The sequence below is a fragment of the Echiichthys vipera genome, assembly GCF_963691815.1.
Source record: "Echiichthys vipera genome assembly, chromosome: 14".
In the NCBI taxonomy this organism is placed as follows: Eukaryota; Metazoa; Chordata; class Actinopteri; order Perciformes; family Trachinidae; genus Echiichthys; species Echiichthys vipera.
Genome location: NC_139839.1, coordinates 25,259,533 through 25,275,186, shown reverse-complemented (window position 1 = coordinate 25,275,186; position 15,654 = coordinate 25,259,533). Strand labels below are relative to the sequence as shown.

At 41.9% G+C, this 15,654-nt stretch overlaps 1 protein-coding gene across 2 annotated transcripts; it reads left to right on the top strand.

Moving 5' to 3' along the window:
• Positions 1 to 1,055: 1,055 nt before the first annotated feature.
• Positions 1,056 to 14,466, top strand: kptn (kaptin (actin binding protein)). 2 transcript variants are annotated; one of them, XM_083926439.1, is made up of 13 exons: positions 1,056 to 1,460; positions 5,962 to 6,044; positions 6,120 to 6,204; positions 6,278 to 6,332; positions 7,064 to 7,142; positions 8,502 to 8,609; positions 8,709 to 8,782; positions 9,294 to 9,400; positions 10,823 to 10,927; positions 11,065 to 11,128; positions 11,257 to 11,392; positions 12,874 to 13,047; positions 13,965 to 14,466. In XM_083926439.1, the coding sequence occupies exons 1-13, from the start codon at positions 1,259 to 1,261 to the stop codon at positions 14,127 to 14,129; spliced, it is 1,437 nt and encodes a 478-aa protein (XP_083782565.1). In that variant the 5' UTR covers positions 1,056 to 1,258; the 3' UTR covers positions 14,130 to 14,466. The 2 variants fall into 2 exon arrangements, with proteins under 2 accessions (XP_083782565.1, XP_083782566.1); XM_083926440.1 differs by lacking the exon at positions 8,502 to 8,609.
• The last annotated feature ends 1,188 nt before the right edge of the window (positions 14,467 to 15,654 follow it).

The window sequence follows — 15,654 nt, the reverse complement described above, 5'->3', positions numbered from 1 at the left end:
GTGTCTTCCTCTCATGAAACCACAGCACATCCTCCGCTGACCTACTGCTGGAAATGTGCAATCCATTTACACTAGACCACATGTACGACAACCCCTCTCCTCCCTGCTTCTCCTTTCATATCTACACAGGCTTGCACACACACATCTGGCCGGGGGGTAAATTAACTAACATTCCCACAGAGGCTAATCTCCATGCCTCTACTGTGACGAGATAATAATAATATAATAAGGGACAGCAGCTCCTCTGGCAGCTAAATATGTATCTACCTGCCACAGCCTGAGGGACTCACTATAACATTCAAAAATGCATGGATTTATGTATAATTGTTTAAAATTGTACTGTACCGTACTGATTATGAATTGTAATATTGTAATATTAGATTAGAGCAGGAATACGCTGCACAGTGCTCTGGCATCTTGTTCCTTCTGCTGCTCAACTCATAGGCTCAACGAGTCACTCATAGAACTGATCTGGTAGGATGACCGATCCAAGATGGCGGCCGCATTTCTCGCGGCCCAACGTTCGATGCGGCATCTACTCTTTATATGTCTATGAGCAAAGCAACACTGCGGGTGCGCGCTGCCGTAAAACACCGAAGAAGAAGAGAAAAGTCACGCTGCCTTTCAGAGCCTCGAGTTGGTGTGTAAACAAGTCCACACGGCTCAGAAGCACACGTTCATATTCGTTTAATGGTATGAATTCTAGTTTGGTTTGAACTTGAAAATAACTGTGATAATTCACTGTGGAATAGGATGAATGAGTGTTTACAATGAGTCAGCACGCAGCCGCATTTCCGTGACAGAATTTATAATGTAAGTAAATACAAACAAACAAAGACACAAACATGAAGTGAAAACTATCAGCAAAGGAAACTGAGACCCTTCTTAGTGAAATGGGGGATGTGTTATCTTGACCTTCGTCAGGAAAAGCCTCGTTTTCTCTTCGCTGGATGGTTTATGGGCACTAAATCCTATGATGTCCAACAAACCTGAACGCACCTCCTCCCAACCCGGATGTTTTGTTTCATCACGCTGTTTAGTTTCCGCCAGAAACACACCAGATTTCTGTGTTCTGTCTGAACCGAGCCTTACATCTAAGACAGCAGTTTACAGTGACAGCTTCGCTTTGACATGAACGACGTGCCTTTCCTTCTCCCGTTGGAGTTCATTTAAACTGAACCTGCATGGAGAGACGACCAGGACCTCTTAATTCTTCACTCTTCTCAGACACTTAGCGAGTTCCGTTTCCTCCTGCGGGATGCCTCGAGAGTCGTATCCCTTCGTGGAGGACAGTTTCAGCCGCTTCCCGTCGCAGAGTAACATTTACGGGCTGTGTCAGGCCGGGGAGCAGGAGCTGCTGGCGGCCACTCTCAAGGGGAAGGTGGTGTGTTTCAGGTACCAGGAGCTGCAGCACAAAATCCGCCCTGTGGCCAAGGAGGTCCAGTTCACCTACATCCCAGGTACTCAAGACACACTGGCGTATACTTACACTTACAGTACAGAGCGGTTTCTATTCTGATACAGTGACGCATTTGTTGGATCAGATGGAACATGGCTCACTGGTTTAAATGACCCTTTATGTTTTTTATTTTTCCCAATGTTTTCTTTTAATGTTGTAGGTAAAGCACTTTGAATTACCCTGTTGTTTAATTGTGCTTTATAAATAAACTTGCCTTGGTCTGATAGTGAAACCATATCAATGATCACACAGGGGAGTTAGAAAGAAAGAAAGCATGCCTTTATTAGTCCCGGGAGGGGACATTCACTTGTCCACTCTTTTTTGTTGTTTACACACACACACACACACATACATACACATACACATACACATACACATACACACATACACATACACACATACACACATTCACACATACATACACACACACATACATATACACATACATATACACATACACACATACACACACACACAAACACACACACACACAGGGCTCAGATATGCACACATGCACAAATGGGTTCTTTACACATGCATTACTGGAGAGGTGTCAGAGCGAGAGGGCTGCCCCATGAGAAGCGCCCAGAGCAGTTTTGGGGTTCGGTGCCTTGGTCAAGGTCACCTCAGCAGTGCATAGGGGGTGAAACGGCACCTCACCAGCCACCAGTCCACCCTCCTCTCATTGTCCGTATGGGGACTTGAACAACGGCCTTTCGGTTCCTAAGCCCCAGGTGTGTCAAAGTGATCCAGTAAAGGGCCGCTGTGGCTGCAGGTTTTCATTCCAACCAAGCAAGAACACATCTGTTCCAACGATTCAGTTAATTGAGTAAGTCGAGTCAGGTGTGTTCTTGCTTGGTTGGGATGAAAACCTGCAGCCACAGCGGCCCTTTACTGGATGAGTTTGAACCATGTGCTCCATGGTCTCTATGGACTGAGCCACTGGAGAAATCACATAGAGATACACTTGTTCCAAGCAGACTATTTGCATTTGTCTTAATACATGTCTGGAGGGGATCTTAAGGTGTGATGAAGTATTTCTACTCATTTCATTGTGGTATTTCTATTTTTACTGAAGTAAAGGATCTGAATACTTCATCCCCCACTGCACATATACTGTACATTTCAGACATACTGATTGTAAGTGAAATAAACACAAAACATCAGGAAACAAAGAAACAAAAGTCCCAAGTATGCGAAAAAGAAAAAAATAATGATATCTGCAAAAGTGAATACAGTAGTGAATATCATTGAGTACAAATCATTCAGTCATTGGCTATATAAACACATAGGTCATACAGCCAAGAGTACTATAATTAAAAAAAACAAAGCTAACTGAACAACAGCTGTTGTAATAATATAATAAAATATAGTATCATGCAAAACCCTTATTAGATTTTTTTTTCCCAATCTAACTATGATTGCTAACAGTGCTGTCCTGTTGATTTAGTTTGTCAAAAAGAATCCGGTTGTATAATCATCACATATCCTGTAAAGCAACAGATGAGTCAAAGCAGAGCATCCATCAGAGCCTGTGTTCATGTGACTCTGTGGTTCCACGGTGGGGCTCCTTTGACCGGTGTTCTCTGGTCTTTTTCCAGATGTGCTCAACAGGGACAGCTCCTGTCCTCAACTCCTGTCCCCCTCTCTAGTCCTAAACTGTGGCATGCTAAATAAAATCTTCCACATGATGAAAAGTAGCCAATTTTTATTTTTTATCAAATGACGGTAGCTGTTCCAGATGAAGCCTCTTCACACATGCAGTTAGCACCTGTCAATTCAAAAGACAAAGAGAACATGTGCATTGAACTCGGCCTGTATGCATACTTGACATGTTGAGACAGTAAATCACGTCTGAATTGGATTGTGTTTAATGAAAGAGTGGATTAATGAGATATTTGACGTTTTCTTAATCCAGGTCTGTGTCATGGCATCGTTGGATTTCGGCACATCTCTGACGCTCTGTTCTGTTGGGACTTCTGTCACTGAGACAGGCCAAACCCCGTTTATCTGAACACACTGTCCACATTGACATGACACAGATCCGGATTCAAATAAAGTATCCCTTTAATAAATATCCTAATTTCATTTTTTTCCCCTTTATCTATTATTATTTTCAACAGCAATTATCAACAGTCTTCCTACACGGTGGACCATAATATGAAAGATAACAACAGAGCCCAACAGATTTTTTTAAGATCAATATGGCGGCCGACATAGTGACATTTCTGAGCTGGAGTGTAAAGAGACCTTTTCTTTGTGGATATGCACTGATATGATTTTGCCAAGGTACTCAGAAGACTGCTTTCCTAAACAAATAACTTATTTAAGAATACTTAATATTATTATACATCATCATACATTATATACAGTATACAATGTGTTACATTGTCAACCATTCTAGAAATGAACACTGGAAAAAATAACAAATAAATAGAAATCAAATAAATAGCTAAATAAACATCATGTTCCCTATCAGTTAATTGCTGACCATTTAGAACAGAATAGATCTTTGTCATAGAAGAATAAAAATCACTAATCTAGATAGATACAAATAATTAGCTAATTGATTAACATTTAAATTAAACAAATAGCTATAGGTCTCCATTTCAAAATCACAAATCTGCATTATATATTCTGTAAAAAAGATTTTCATGTCTGTGCATTTCGGAAAACGTGCAGTGATACAAATATGTCTGGGATAGACCAATCTTGGTGGATAATATCAGCGTACCGTGCCCAAGCACGTTTCACGGCTAAAGTCTAGTTCGCTTGACCAGTGTGAGTGCAACCGTACTGCGCCTGAGAGCGGTACACTTGCTGGCCACGGCCCGTTAGAGAGAGGTAGACTTTTGTAAAGCACGTTTGCACATGTACGGGCACGAGCACGAGGCCTACGGCGGCTCTGACGTCATTTTATGTGCGCCTGTTCGGACATAGAGAAAAAAAGGAGGGACCATGCGCGGACATTTAAAACAATGGCGGTGAAAGGTTCACGTTGGTGTGATTCGGAGGTGGAGTGTTTACTGCAGATTTGGTCGATGAAAATATTCTAAAACAGTCGACAAGACGCACAAAAACTCTGAGGTCTATGGAAAGATTTGTAAACAAAGCCACACATTGCGATGACGTCATCAATGCGTGTGATGTGTTACGGCGTGATGACGTACAGGCAGCAAGAAGCATTCGCAGAGGCCCAGGTAGTGTGAGTACAAACGGGCCTGGAGGGGGGGACAAGTACCCTAAAGCACGGGGCACGGTACAGATCGACAGTGTGAGTGCGCCCTTAGTCTGGCTCTAGATGACAAATTAAATTTCAAAGGTTTTCTCTGCCTCAGATAATCTCAACCAACAACTCCTGATGAATGGACTTTTAACATTCATACAATGCTTTTATTGTCTTAGCGACCCCTAAAGCGATATACAATATGAACCTGCATTCACCCATTCACACACACATTCATACACTGATGGCAGCCTCTGCACCTGGGACAAATATTCACACAATTTGGGGTTCAGTATCTTGCCGAAGGACACTTTGATTCACAATCTTTGATTAGAGGACGACCACTCTTTCTTTCAAAAATCTTTTTATTGAGTTTTCCTTGGATGAAAACGAATGCCAGGGCACGAGGGATTCACTTCAGCACACATACAGACACACAGGAAGGGACAACAAAGACAGGAGGGGAAGGACTGGAGGTGGGGGGTGCAGTTGTGCATTCAGTCACTCAGTGGGTCCGCTAAAGCCTATCACTCCAACTGAAGCCCATCGAACCGCTTCACAAACTCAACAAAGCCATCCCACGTCCCATGGATGTTCTGAAGAACACCATTAACAGCATACCTGATCTTTTCTAATTTGAGATTACACATGATACTCTTAATGAGATGTGTGTGGGTAGGTGGGGCAGAATATTTACAGTTTAGCCAAATCAACCGCCGCACTAGTAAGGAGGAGAATGCCAGAGCCTTGCGCTGACAGGAGGTCAAGGATATGTTTCCTGAGGTAACCCCAAAAATGGTCATAAGGGGAAAGGGAGTAACAGTTTAAAAATAAATCAAAGAAAGAGGACCAGAATCGAAGTAGTTCAGGGCAACCCCAGAACATATGGTATAAAGTCTCAGGGCAGAGGGTCAATGTCTGGGTACATTTTTGTCAGGTCAGCCTTACAATAATGTAAGCGGTAAAATACCTTGTACGGGCTAAGACTGTGACGTGCACATATGGATGAAGAGTGTACACGATTGGAGTCTGCGATTGGAGTCCTCCCAGTGCTGTTTTGTGATTGTTAGAGGGCATGTTAATTGAACTGAGGATGACCACTCTACCTCCTGAACCGCAGCCTCCCCAGTCATGTTCCATTCAGTATACTGATCAGATTGTATTTTAGTAAGAATGCAGTTTTTGTATTTACTCCTGAAACTGTGTTGTTTTCCGTACGTGTCAGTTGTCAGTTGTTGGTTGATGCTGCAGCTTTGATCCCATCTTCTTTTTCTAGTTGATGCAGAGATTGTATCCATTGATGCCTTCACCAAGTCTCCACCCAAAAGAGGCCTGGTGGTGGGCATCACATTTGTAAAGGTATTTGCTCATATTTAAGTTAACAAGTCATAGCACGTTGTAAATACATTGTTAATAATGACTGACCTCCTGCAGGACTCTGGTGACAAAGCCACGCCCTTCCTGAATATCTACTGTGACTATGAGCCCGGCTCAGAGTTCAACCTAGAGTCGATTGCACGTGAGTGAAGCAGTGTCCTCAAGTGTACGGTGCTTACTCTGACACATGCTGATGCTAGTGTGTGTCTCTGCAGAGAGCTGTCTGAATCTGGAGTTGCAGTTCACGCCCTTCCATCTGTACCACACTGAGTAAGTGTGCTGCTGCAGAGCCGTGATGCACTGTGAGCCCATAGACAATTCATTCTACACGCAGAGGCATTTAGCAGCTAACTTTGGGGTCCACCCCAGCTTTTCACTCTCACATGGATCGCTCAGGTTCACACTTCAGTTGGCATGGAAACTACCGCCGCAGGCCAAACCAGTAAGGAGCTCGTATTGTTCAGGATTACAGATCCAAACATATGAAATAACCCACTGCTGACCAATCAGTTGTGAGGAAAAATGGAATCCCCATTCCACCGTCCCAAAATAACCGCCGCCCCCTTCCAAAACACAACCATCCTTAACAGTTATCTGCAGTACCCTTACATCAACAGCATGTTAGGACTATTGGGATTATTAATAGACAGTAAAGCTAAAAGACCTGGCAAAAACATTCCCATAAATATATATTCACATTAGAATAGCTGCTTTTAGTATTTAATAGCTGTATTACTTTCAATGTTTACATATTAGTGCTGTAACTTTTACCTCACTGCAACATTACTTTTATTGCTGCAATAAATTCATTTTCCGGCATTTTTACTACACCTGATTTAATATGCTGTTTTATTGTAGAGGTTGTGAATGAGTTTTAGTGTGGTTGTATTGTCAGAGAGCAGCTTCTGTACAGATGGTGTCTGTCTGACAGAAAACATGACATGTGACATGAGACATGAGTATCTGGACGGCTAATGTCAGCAGTCTTTCCTCTCTGTCAGAGTGCAGTGTGACGACGGAGGCAGAGAGACCGTGTTTCTGCTCAGCGGGCATGACCAGAGGATCCACCTGTATAAGGAGGTCAGATGAGAGACTGTGTGTGTGTGTGTGTGTGTGTGTGTGTGTGTGTGTGTGTGTGTGTGTGTGTGTGTGTGTGTGTGTGTGTGTGTGTGTGTGTGTGTGTGTGTGTGTGTGTGTGTGTGTGTGTGTGTGTGTGTGTGTGTGTGTGTGTGTGTGTGTGTGTGTGTGTGTGTGTGTGTGTGTGTGTGTGTGTGTGTGTGTGTGTGTGTGTGTGTGTGTGTGTGTGTGTGTGTGTAATTGGGAGATAATTGGGATTTAAGGTGTAATTCTGGCACAAAATCATCCCATGGACCTTTTTGTCCATTACATTCATCAAATAAGCCATCGCGACAGTTTTTTTCCTGTAACAACTGTTAATGGAGAAATTAGGAGAGTCACTAACAGCCGGATGTGGCTAACAGTGATTAGCTCTGGGCAGTACGGTGAAGTGGACTTTTTAACCCCTAATGCTGCTCAAAATAACAGCAAACCTCTGCAGCAGCATGAGAAAAGTCCCTACACAGAAAACAAAGCACCAATGGGCTCCTTCCTTTGGGATTGACTTTGGTAATCCACTTGAATGGACTTTACTATGAGAGGAGCTGGTACAGGGGCCATTAGGTAAGTCTTTAAAACACTCTTTAATAAACTCTGGGTTCACTAACTACGTTGTTGGTGCTTTGTTTTCTGTGCAGTGACTCTTCTCATGCTGCTGCAGAGGTTTGCTGTTATTTTGAGCAATATTAGTGGTTAAAAAAGACGTTTGAATGCCTTCACCGTACTGCCCCGAGCTAATCAGTGTTAGCCATCCCGGATTTCCTTCTTTAATAGTTGTTACACGAAAAAAACTCTCATGGTGGCTTATTTGATGTATGTAAGTGCCGAAAAAGACCATGGGATGATTTTGCACCAGAATTACACTTTAAGAGAGTAACGTACAGTATAGGGGACAGACCTAAAGAAGATAGATGAATGTGTGTCAATAAAGTTTACAAAAAAGCCAACACACATAGTGACCGTGAACGTGTCATAATGGCTCTGAAAGAACAGGCTCACCTGCAGTTACATCTTACAACCAAAGAGGCCCCTAGAAACAACGTATCTCAAATCTTACGGATTATGACTTTAAAGGGAATGGGTGATGACATTCATGTTTGGCCCAAGGCACACTCATGACTAAAGAAGAGACTAAATACAACCCTAACCCAGGGAAACATAGAAGAACATACAACCATTTTAACACTAGAATTGTCTTTCACTCAAAGTGTTTAAAGTAGAAAACAAAATGCTTTCAATCACATCCCAGCATTTTCTTCAATAGTTGTCATGGAAATGTACTCCTCTTCCATGTTGGGTTTTAAATTTCATCCTTGACCTCAGGAACAGCAACAACATTCATCATTGTTCTGTCAAAGAGAAGTCTTGTGGATAAAACAGGATGGAAGCTCCAGGGAGGCTTTTTTCCTTAGCAAGAGATTAAACAGGATGGTAATGAGTTTTACATATCCGTAGGAGACATTCACTTTGATTCATCATGCAACATCAACATCAGAGTACTATACAGCCTGACTCTCCTGTTTCCAACAGAACGCCTCCCTCCACCAGTTTGAAGAACAGCCAGTGGAGAGACTCTTCCCTGAACTACAACAACTGCCCAGCAAGTTAGTCTGCCGTCCCTTTGGCTCTCTCACTTATTGAGGCCAGGCAATATAGCCTTATGATTTTCCTGCTCAGTCCAATTTGCTTTATTCTCACATCTTAATTTAAAAGAGTGTTCTGTTCATGTTCAGCTACTGGGTTTGATATAAAATACAGTGTCAAAGTTTACCCCCAAATCTAATTCACAGGTGTACTGTGACAGAGAAAGCATTAAAACATAGTGAGAATGTTTGAAGACACCGTCATTACAAATTGAAATGTAACAAAAGACGACAGAAGCAATATAAATGCAACAGACAGAGGAAAGAGAAATGAGTGAACTGTATTCACAATAAGGTAATGAGACATAGAGAATAAAGACGAATAAAGAAGTTTTGAAATCCGCAGCATCAATGTTGCATATAAGCTGAAGGAAAACCGTTTCTTTCTACTGCCATCACATTTGCTGAGCTAATTCTAGGTATAAGCCATGACTCTGTGTGTATTGGTTGTGTTTCCCCTCCCTCCATGCAGTGTGCTGTGGTTGGATATGTTGAGTATAGCTGGGGGCCAGCGACTCTCAGCATTCGGCTGTCAGAATGGCTGCGTTGGGCTGGCTCTGGTGAACCAGACAGGACCAGGTGAGCGAGACCAAACACTGAATAATGGTTCAACTCTATCACTCTGTTTCCCTCCAGAGTGTGATAGAGGAATACAGAGACTCGTAAGTTGTGTTATATATGATCCCAGTATGCATATACACTACTGTGCAAAAGTATTTGGCTGCCACGTTAAGGTTGTGTAAGACAGTTTCATGTCAAAGGCCATATACCGTGGCAAGACTGAGCAGAGCAACATCAACTGGACCCTGTTCTATTCCTGATTCTGAGTTTAAAGGGGGGCGAGCAGCAGTTGGGCTGGTGTTCTATAATGTCTGATTGCTACCTCCTGATCGGGCGGTGAGTGTAAAGATCTGTCTCAGGGTGCCGTGGCCTCTATGGGGTTGAAGCATGTAAAAGGCTAGAAGTAGTGACATCAGGGACATTTTAGAAGCTGGATGGTTCAACTCATAGTCATTTCCTGTATCATTCGCTTCACCACTGCCCCATAGACTAGCGGCAGGTCCTGAGTTTATCGATTCCAATGGGGGAAGTGAACATGAAAATAAAGGGTTCCTTAGCCCATTAGTCAATGAGTATGAGTATAAATATTCGACCCAGAAACAACGTATCTCCAATGTTATGGATTATGAGTTTAACTCTGTTTCTGTCTCAGCAACAGTCTTTCCAGATCTAACATTCACAACTCGTTTTTGTCGTGCTAAGGTTAAGTGTTAGCTGTGAAAATAAAACATAAACACATTATTATTAATATTATTATGAACTTTTCATCCATCCACATGATGTTCACTACACTTTCAAACAAGACACCAGACGTGTATACCATTTCATTCCATTGGTACAGCCTGCAACATCTTTCATAAAGAGAATCTTTGGTTACATCCAGTAACTACTATTTCTTCTGCTCTTCCCATTCTGATCCCTGACATTGTGTGAGTGCAGCACATGTCTGAAATCCAACCCTCTTCCACTCGTTCACCATGGGCCTTTTTCACAGCAGACATTTTGACTTTTCATATTAGGAAAAGCATGTGTCACTAATAACATTAACGATGGCTCATTCAGACCGATGTGAGCCCTGTGTGGATGCAGCTCTCTCTTTCATTTGATTGGAACCAGTCAGTGGGGTGCCAACACATAGGGCTCCAGCTCCATTGTGTGTATTACAAACCATTGTGGAGTGTTTCGCCGCTGATAAGCTTTAGATGTATTTCTGTTACTCCAAGTGTTCTCCAACACTAGCACAGGACTGTCTATTTGAAATGACATAATACACCCATACATGTGATTTTAATCACCTGGGTTCCAAATATACATATTTTGTATCATTTCCATCTCCTGTATTTAATGACTACAAGATGCAGTAATCGTGATAATACCATCAATCGTAGAACTACTCCGTACTTTGTTTTACTGACATATGATGTGATTGGTCTTCATCAGAGGTTTTGCAGAGCTGGCGCTTCCAGTTTGACAGTCCAATCTCTTCAGTGCTGCTGTTCCCTCTGAGCTGCCAAACTGAGGCCAACCAGCCCAGCGGACACAGAAGTATGTTACTGGCCTGTTTTAGTTTCACATCTTCACACTTGTACCCCTGTCTGTCTCTTCTTCAGTTTGCTCTTTCTGGAAATTCAGTGTCACATCTGGCTGTCATGCTGGATAAGTCTGAGACACTTCTTTTTCAGGTGTGGAAAGTGAAGGCTACAACCTTCTGGTAACCAGTACTATAGAGATGGCAGTTGTGTACAGGTCAGAATCTGATAACTTTATAAAGAATCAGTGGAGTTCACTCACACATTATCACTGTGCTTGAGAACGTGGCTCTACGCTGAGCTGTGTGTGTGTGTGTGTGTGTGTGCGTGTGTGTGTGTTCTCAGAGATGTCCAGGAGCGAGGCTTGTCTCACTCGGTGTGCCTCTCAGAGAGTGACCAGTGGGACGCAGTGCTCTGCGCTCTGGTCATTGACCTGGATTTTGACGGGCAGAAGGAGGTGCTGTTGGGAACATATGGGCAGGTCAGAGCTTCTCTTTATCAATGGACTTCATCAATAGTACATTAAAAGATTGTCATATTCTAGATTTTCAGTAAATCCCACGAAAAGCTCTAAACTTTCTGACAGCCTGTCTGTGGCTCTCAGCTCCAAACCCAGTATTTTCTACTGAAGACATTCATCTTTTTAATAAAATGCCTTTCCCTTTTTAAGAAAGGCACAGTCATTTCCCAACACAGCTGGACACTGTAGTTCTTAACACGTTTCTCTCTCTCTCTCTCTCTGAAATAACCTGTGATTGGCCGGTGTCTCCCATCACGGTTCCTTATTCTAAAGCCTGAGCACAGAGCAAGTCTAGTTTTCTCTTGAATTACAAATCTGATTAAAGATTATTAGGGTTTTTTTGCAACACCAAAAATAAACGGCCTTCCCCAGGATTAAATATGTTTCTATGTATAATAATAATCTGATTACATTACATTAAGCTTTTATCCTCTGCCACTACACCAACATTACATTAATAATAACAATAAATAAACCTAAACACTAGTACAGTAAGTTTTGCAGTATGCACATTAATAGTTAGTAGATAGATTCATTGTTGGTTTTGGTCTTTTCATGTGATTTGTTGACAATGAGAAAACATAATAAGACTTGGACTTCTCTTTATTGATCCTTTGGGATGAACTCTCACAAGGAAATTGAGTTACCAGCAGCTTACAAACACACAAGGAAGGTATAAGAAATACAGTATAGGATAAACAATAAACTCTTAGCTAAATAAATACAGAAAGTATATAGAAAAAACAATAAGCAATAAAGTCTTAGCTAAAAAAATACAGAAAGTATAAAAAACAATAAACAGTAAGCAATAAACTCTTGGTCAGATATATATGAGGTAGAGATATGAACACAGATCAAATATAATTCACAGAAAGTTAAATCAGATAACTTAAATGTAGAGGAAATGTATCAGATCAAATATGTATGACTGTATATGACAGAAATGAGCAGCAAGATTAAATTATTGCACTTAAGTGGTGGATAAAGTTATTGCACAAAGAAAAGAAGTAGATAAGTGTCCAGGTATGTATGAGTAGAATATTGCACAGTGAGTGGCTCCCTCTCCTTCCCTTCTGTCCTCTTTATTTCCTCCTCCCCCTGAGTGAGGAGTTGTAGAGTGTGATGGCCTGAGGGACGAAGGAGTTCTTAAGCCTGTTGGTCCTACACTTGGGCAGGAGCAGCCTTCCACTGAACAGGCTCCTCTGGTTGTTGATGACTGTGTGCAGGGGGGGGGCTGCCATTGTCCGTAATGTCCAGCCAATCATACCAGATTTACACGTGAAGTAAAATTACATATAGAGTGCGTCCAGATCAATTGAATGTAATGGAACATGACATAATAAGACATATTTGTCTTCAGTTCTCAGGCATTTCATTCTAACGACCCACTGGTGTGGTGAGTTCTTGCCGATGATGATGTTTTCTCTCTCTCTGCCGTGCAGGAACTTCTTTGTTACAAATTCCAGCCGTCAGGGCGAGGACAAGATGGACAGTTTCAGCTGCATTGGAGGAGGAGCTTCAAGAGTCCTTTGCTGTCCATCATCTATTTAGACTTGACCGGCGATGGACTGAGAGAGCTGGCTGTCCTCACACTAAAGGGGCTTCATATTTTGCAGGTATGTAGCACAAAGCTGAGTTACAATGATCTCAGATGCTAATAAAAGCAACATAGCTTCCTGTCAGGGCCAGTGCCTCTCTGCTGTTGGTAATAACTAATAATAATACATTTTATTTGTGTAGCTTTAGGTACTTAAAGACACTTTACATACGGTAATACAATAAAAATCATTATAATACATTTAAAACAAATAAAATTAGCAACAGGTAGGCTACAAGTGAGTGACTTAAAAACAAGGAGGCTATATTTAAGAAGTAAGTTATGGTAAAAAGATGTAAATTGATGAAAAAGCAGGCACATTTAAAATCAAGTAGTGATGCAATAGAAATGAAATGAAATAGTGAATTATTGGGGGTTGAAGGCTATTCCGAAGAGATGGGTTTTGATTAGTGATCTGAAGGTGTGCTGGTCGGTGCAGTCACGGATTTGTGTGGGTAGTGAGTTCCAGAGGGAGGGGGCAGCAATGGAAAAGGCTCTGTTGCCTCAGCTCTGACTGTTGTTCTGAATAGCACCATAAAAGATGGATCATCTGTTAACAAGTCAACACAAAAGTGTGCTCTTGAACTGAGAAAATCTATTTTTCTTATGGAGGAGAGACTTGAAGCATCAAGTAGTTGTTGGCCTCTACTGGCCAGCAGAAGCAATTGCAGCAAAATTGATCGAGCTGACTTTACAGATCCTTTGCACGTTTTGTGTCCTGTTGTTTGGATCTGCGGTGGCCTGTAATTGTCAAAAGCAATCCATTTTCACATAAGAACCAAGCTTGAGAAGTGGAAGAGATCCAACACAAATATATATTGAACACATAATGACCTAATACTTTCTAAAATGCTTTTTCATTTGCTTTTCCACATTCAAATGAGCTTTTCAGTCATTTTGTGATGTCGTTTGTTGTCTTGTTCCCTGTCTTTTCAGCATACTCTTAGCAGCACTGCTGATTTGGTCCTGCAGCGGCTCGCCCTGATGGTGTCTGCGCTCACAGCCGGCTCTGAGCTGGAGTCAGCCAAAGAGCAAAACGCTGAGGAGAAACATGCTCCAGCTAAGGAAGAGGAGTGTGCAGCTCAGACACCATCAGCTTAAGAAAAACTGCATATTTAGTTTCCATGTGTAAGTCCTGAGGCTCCAGACGCTTTGCCTCATTTACAGGAGGAACGCGGAGCATTTTCTCAGGGGTGTGTATTCCTGAACAGTTACATCTAGCTGTGATGACAGACACGGGTTAGAACATCGCATGAATTCAATTCAATTTATCATATAGTGTCAAAGCAGTTATCTCAGGACACTTTCCATATAGAGTACGTGCAGACTACACTCTATGATGTATTGCATTAGACACCAAAAACAGTAACACTGGTTCTGTGGTCCCATGCTGACTGAAGGGGACAGTAAGATAAACTGGAGAGCTCACATTGAGGTGATGTGCTGTAGATTGAATAAATAATAAATCACATTTACTTCTCTACACTCACTGTTGTTGTTTGTCTTTTGTTGGGTATTTCTCACCTGTGCTGTCACTGTGTTGTTTCGTTGGCTCATTTATTTGACTTCATGTTTAATTTGACTAAGGAAACAGAGGAAAATTCAAAACACTTGGAATACAAACTGTTAAATATTCAAAAAACTTAACGGCTCACCTGAGGAGGCTAAAGTGCTTATCAGAAATGGCAGGAAACTGAACAAATATCAATGATCATCTGGGTTGTAAGGTAACAAGCAATTACATCACACAACCATGACACACACACACACACACACACACACACACACACACACACACACACACACACACACACACACACACACACACACACACACACACACACACACACACACACACACACACACACACACACACACACACACACACACACACACACACACACACACACACACACACACACACACACACACACACACACACACACACACACACACACACACACACACACACACACACACACACACACACAGATATCTCACTCCAAACGGCAAACATCTGAGAATGAGAGCTTCAAGTGAAATTCAGCTGAAAATCATCCCAGGGTCTTTTTTGGCAAATACACTTACCAAATAATCCATCGAGACAGTTTTTTTCAGGTATGAACTATAAACAGAGAAATCTGGACAGTCGCTACCAGTAATTAATGTAATGTAATGTGGCTAACACTGATTAGCTCGGGGCAGTACGGTGAAGACATTTAAAGGTCTTTTTTAACCACTAATACTGCTGAAAATAACAGCAAACCTCTGCAGCAGCATGAGAAGAGTCCCTACACAGAAAACAAAGCACCAACAACGTAGTTAGTGAACCCAGAGTTTATTAAAAGAGTGTTTTAAAGACTTACCTACTGGCCCCTGTACCAGCTCCTCTCATAGTAAAGTCCATTCAAGTGGATTAATAAAGTCAATCCCAAAGGAAGGAGCCCATTGGTGCTTTGTTTTCTGTGTAGGGACTCTTCTCATGCTACTGCAGAGGTTTGGTGTTATTCTGAGCAGTATTAATGGTTAAAAAAGACCTTTGAATGCCTTCACCGTACTGCCCCAAGCTAATCAGTGTCAGCCACATTACATTACATTAATTACTGTTGACTCTACTGTATTTCTC

What these genes read in the sequence shown, in the direction of transcription:
- kptn (XM_083926439.1), top strand. Translation starts at nt 1,259, where the DNA reads ATGCCTCGAGAGTCGTATCCCTTCGTGGAGGACAGTTTCAGCCGCTTC. An exon ending in CAACCTAGAGTCGATTGCAC is followed by an intron (nt 6,205 to 6,277) that starts GTGAGTGAAGCA and finishes GTGTCTCTGCAG; the next exon opens with AGAGCTGTCTGAATCTGGAG. An exon ending in TTCCATCTGTACCACACTGA is followed by an intron (nt 6,333 to 7,063) that starts GTAAGTGTGCTG and finishes CCTCTCTGTCAG; the next exon opens with AGTGCAGTGTGACGACGGAG.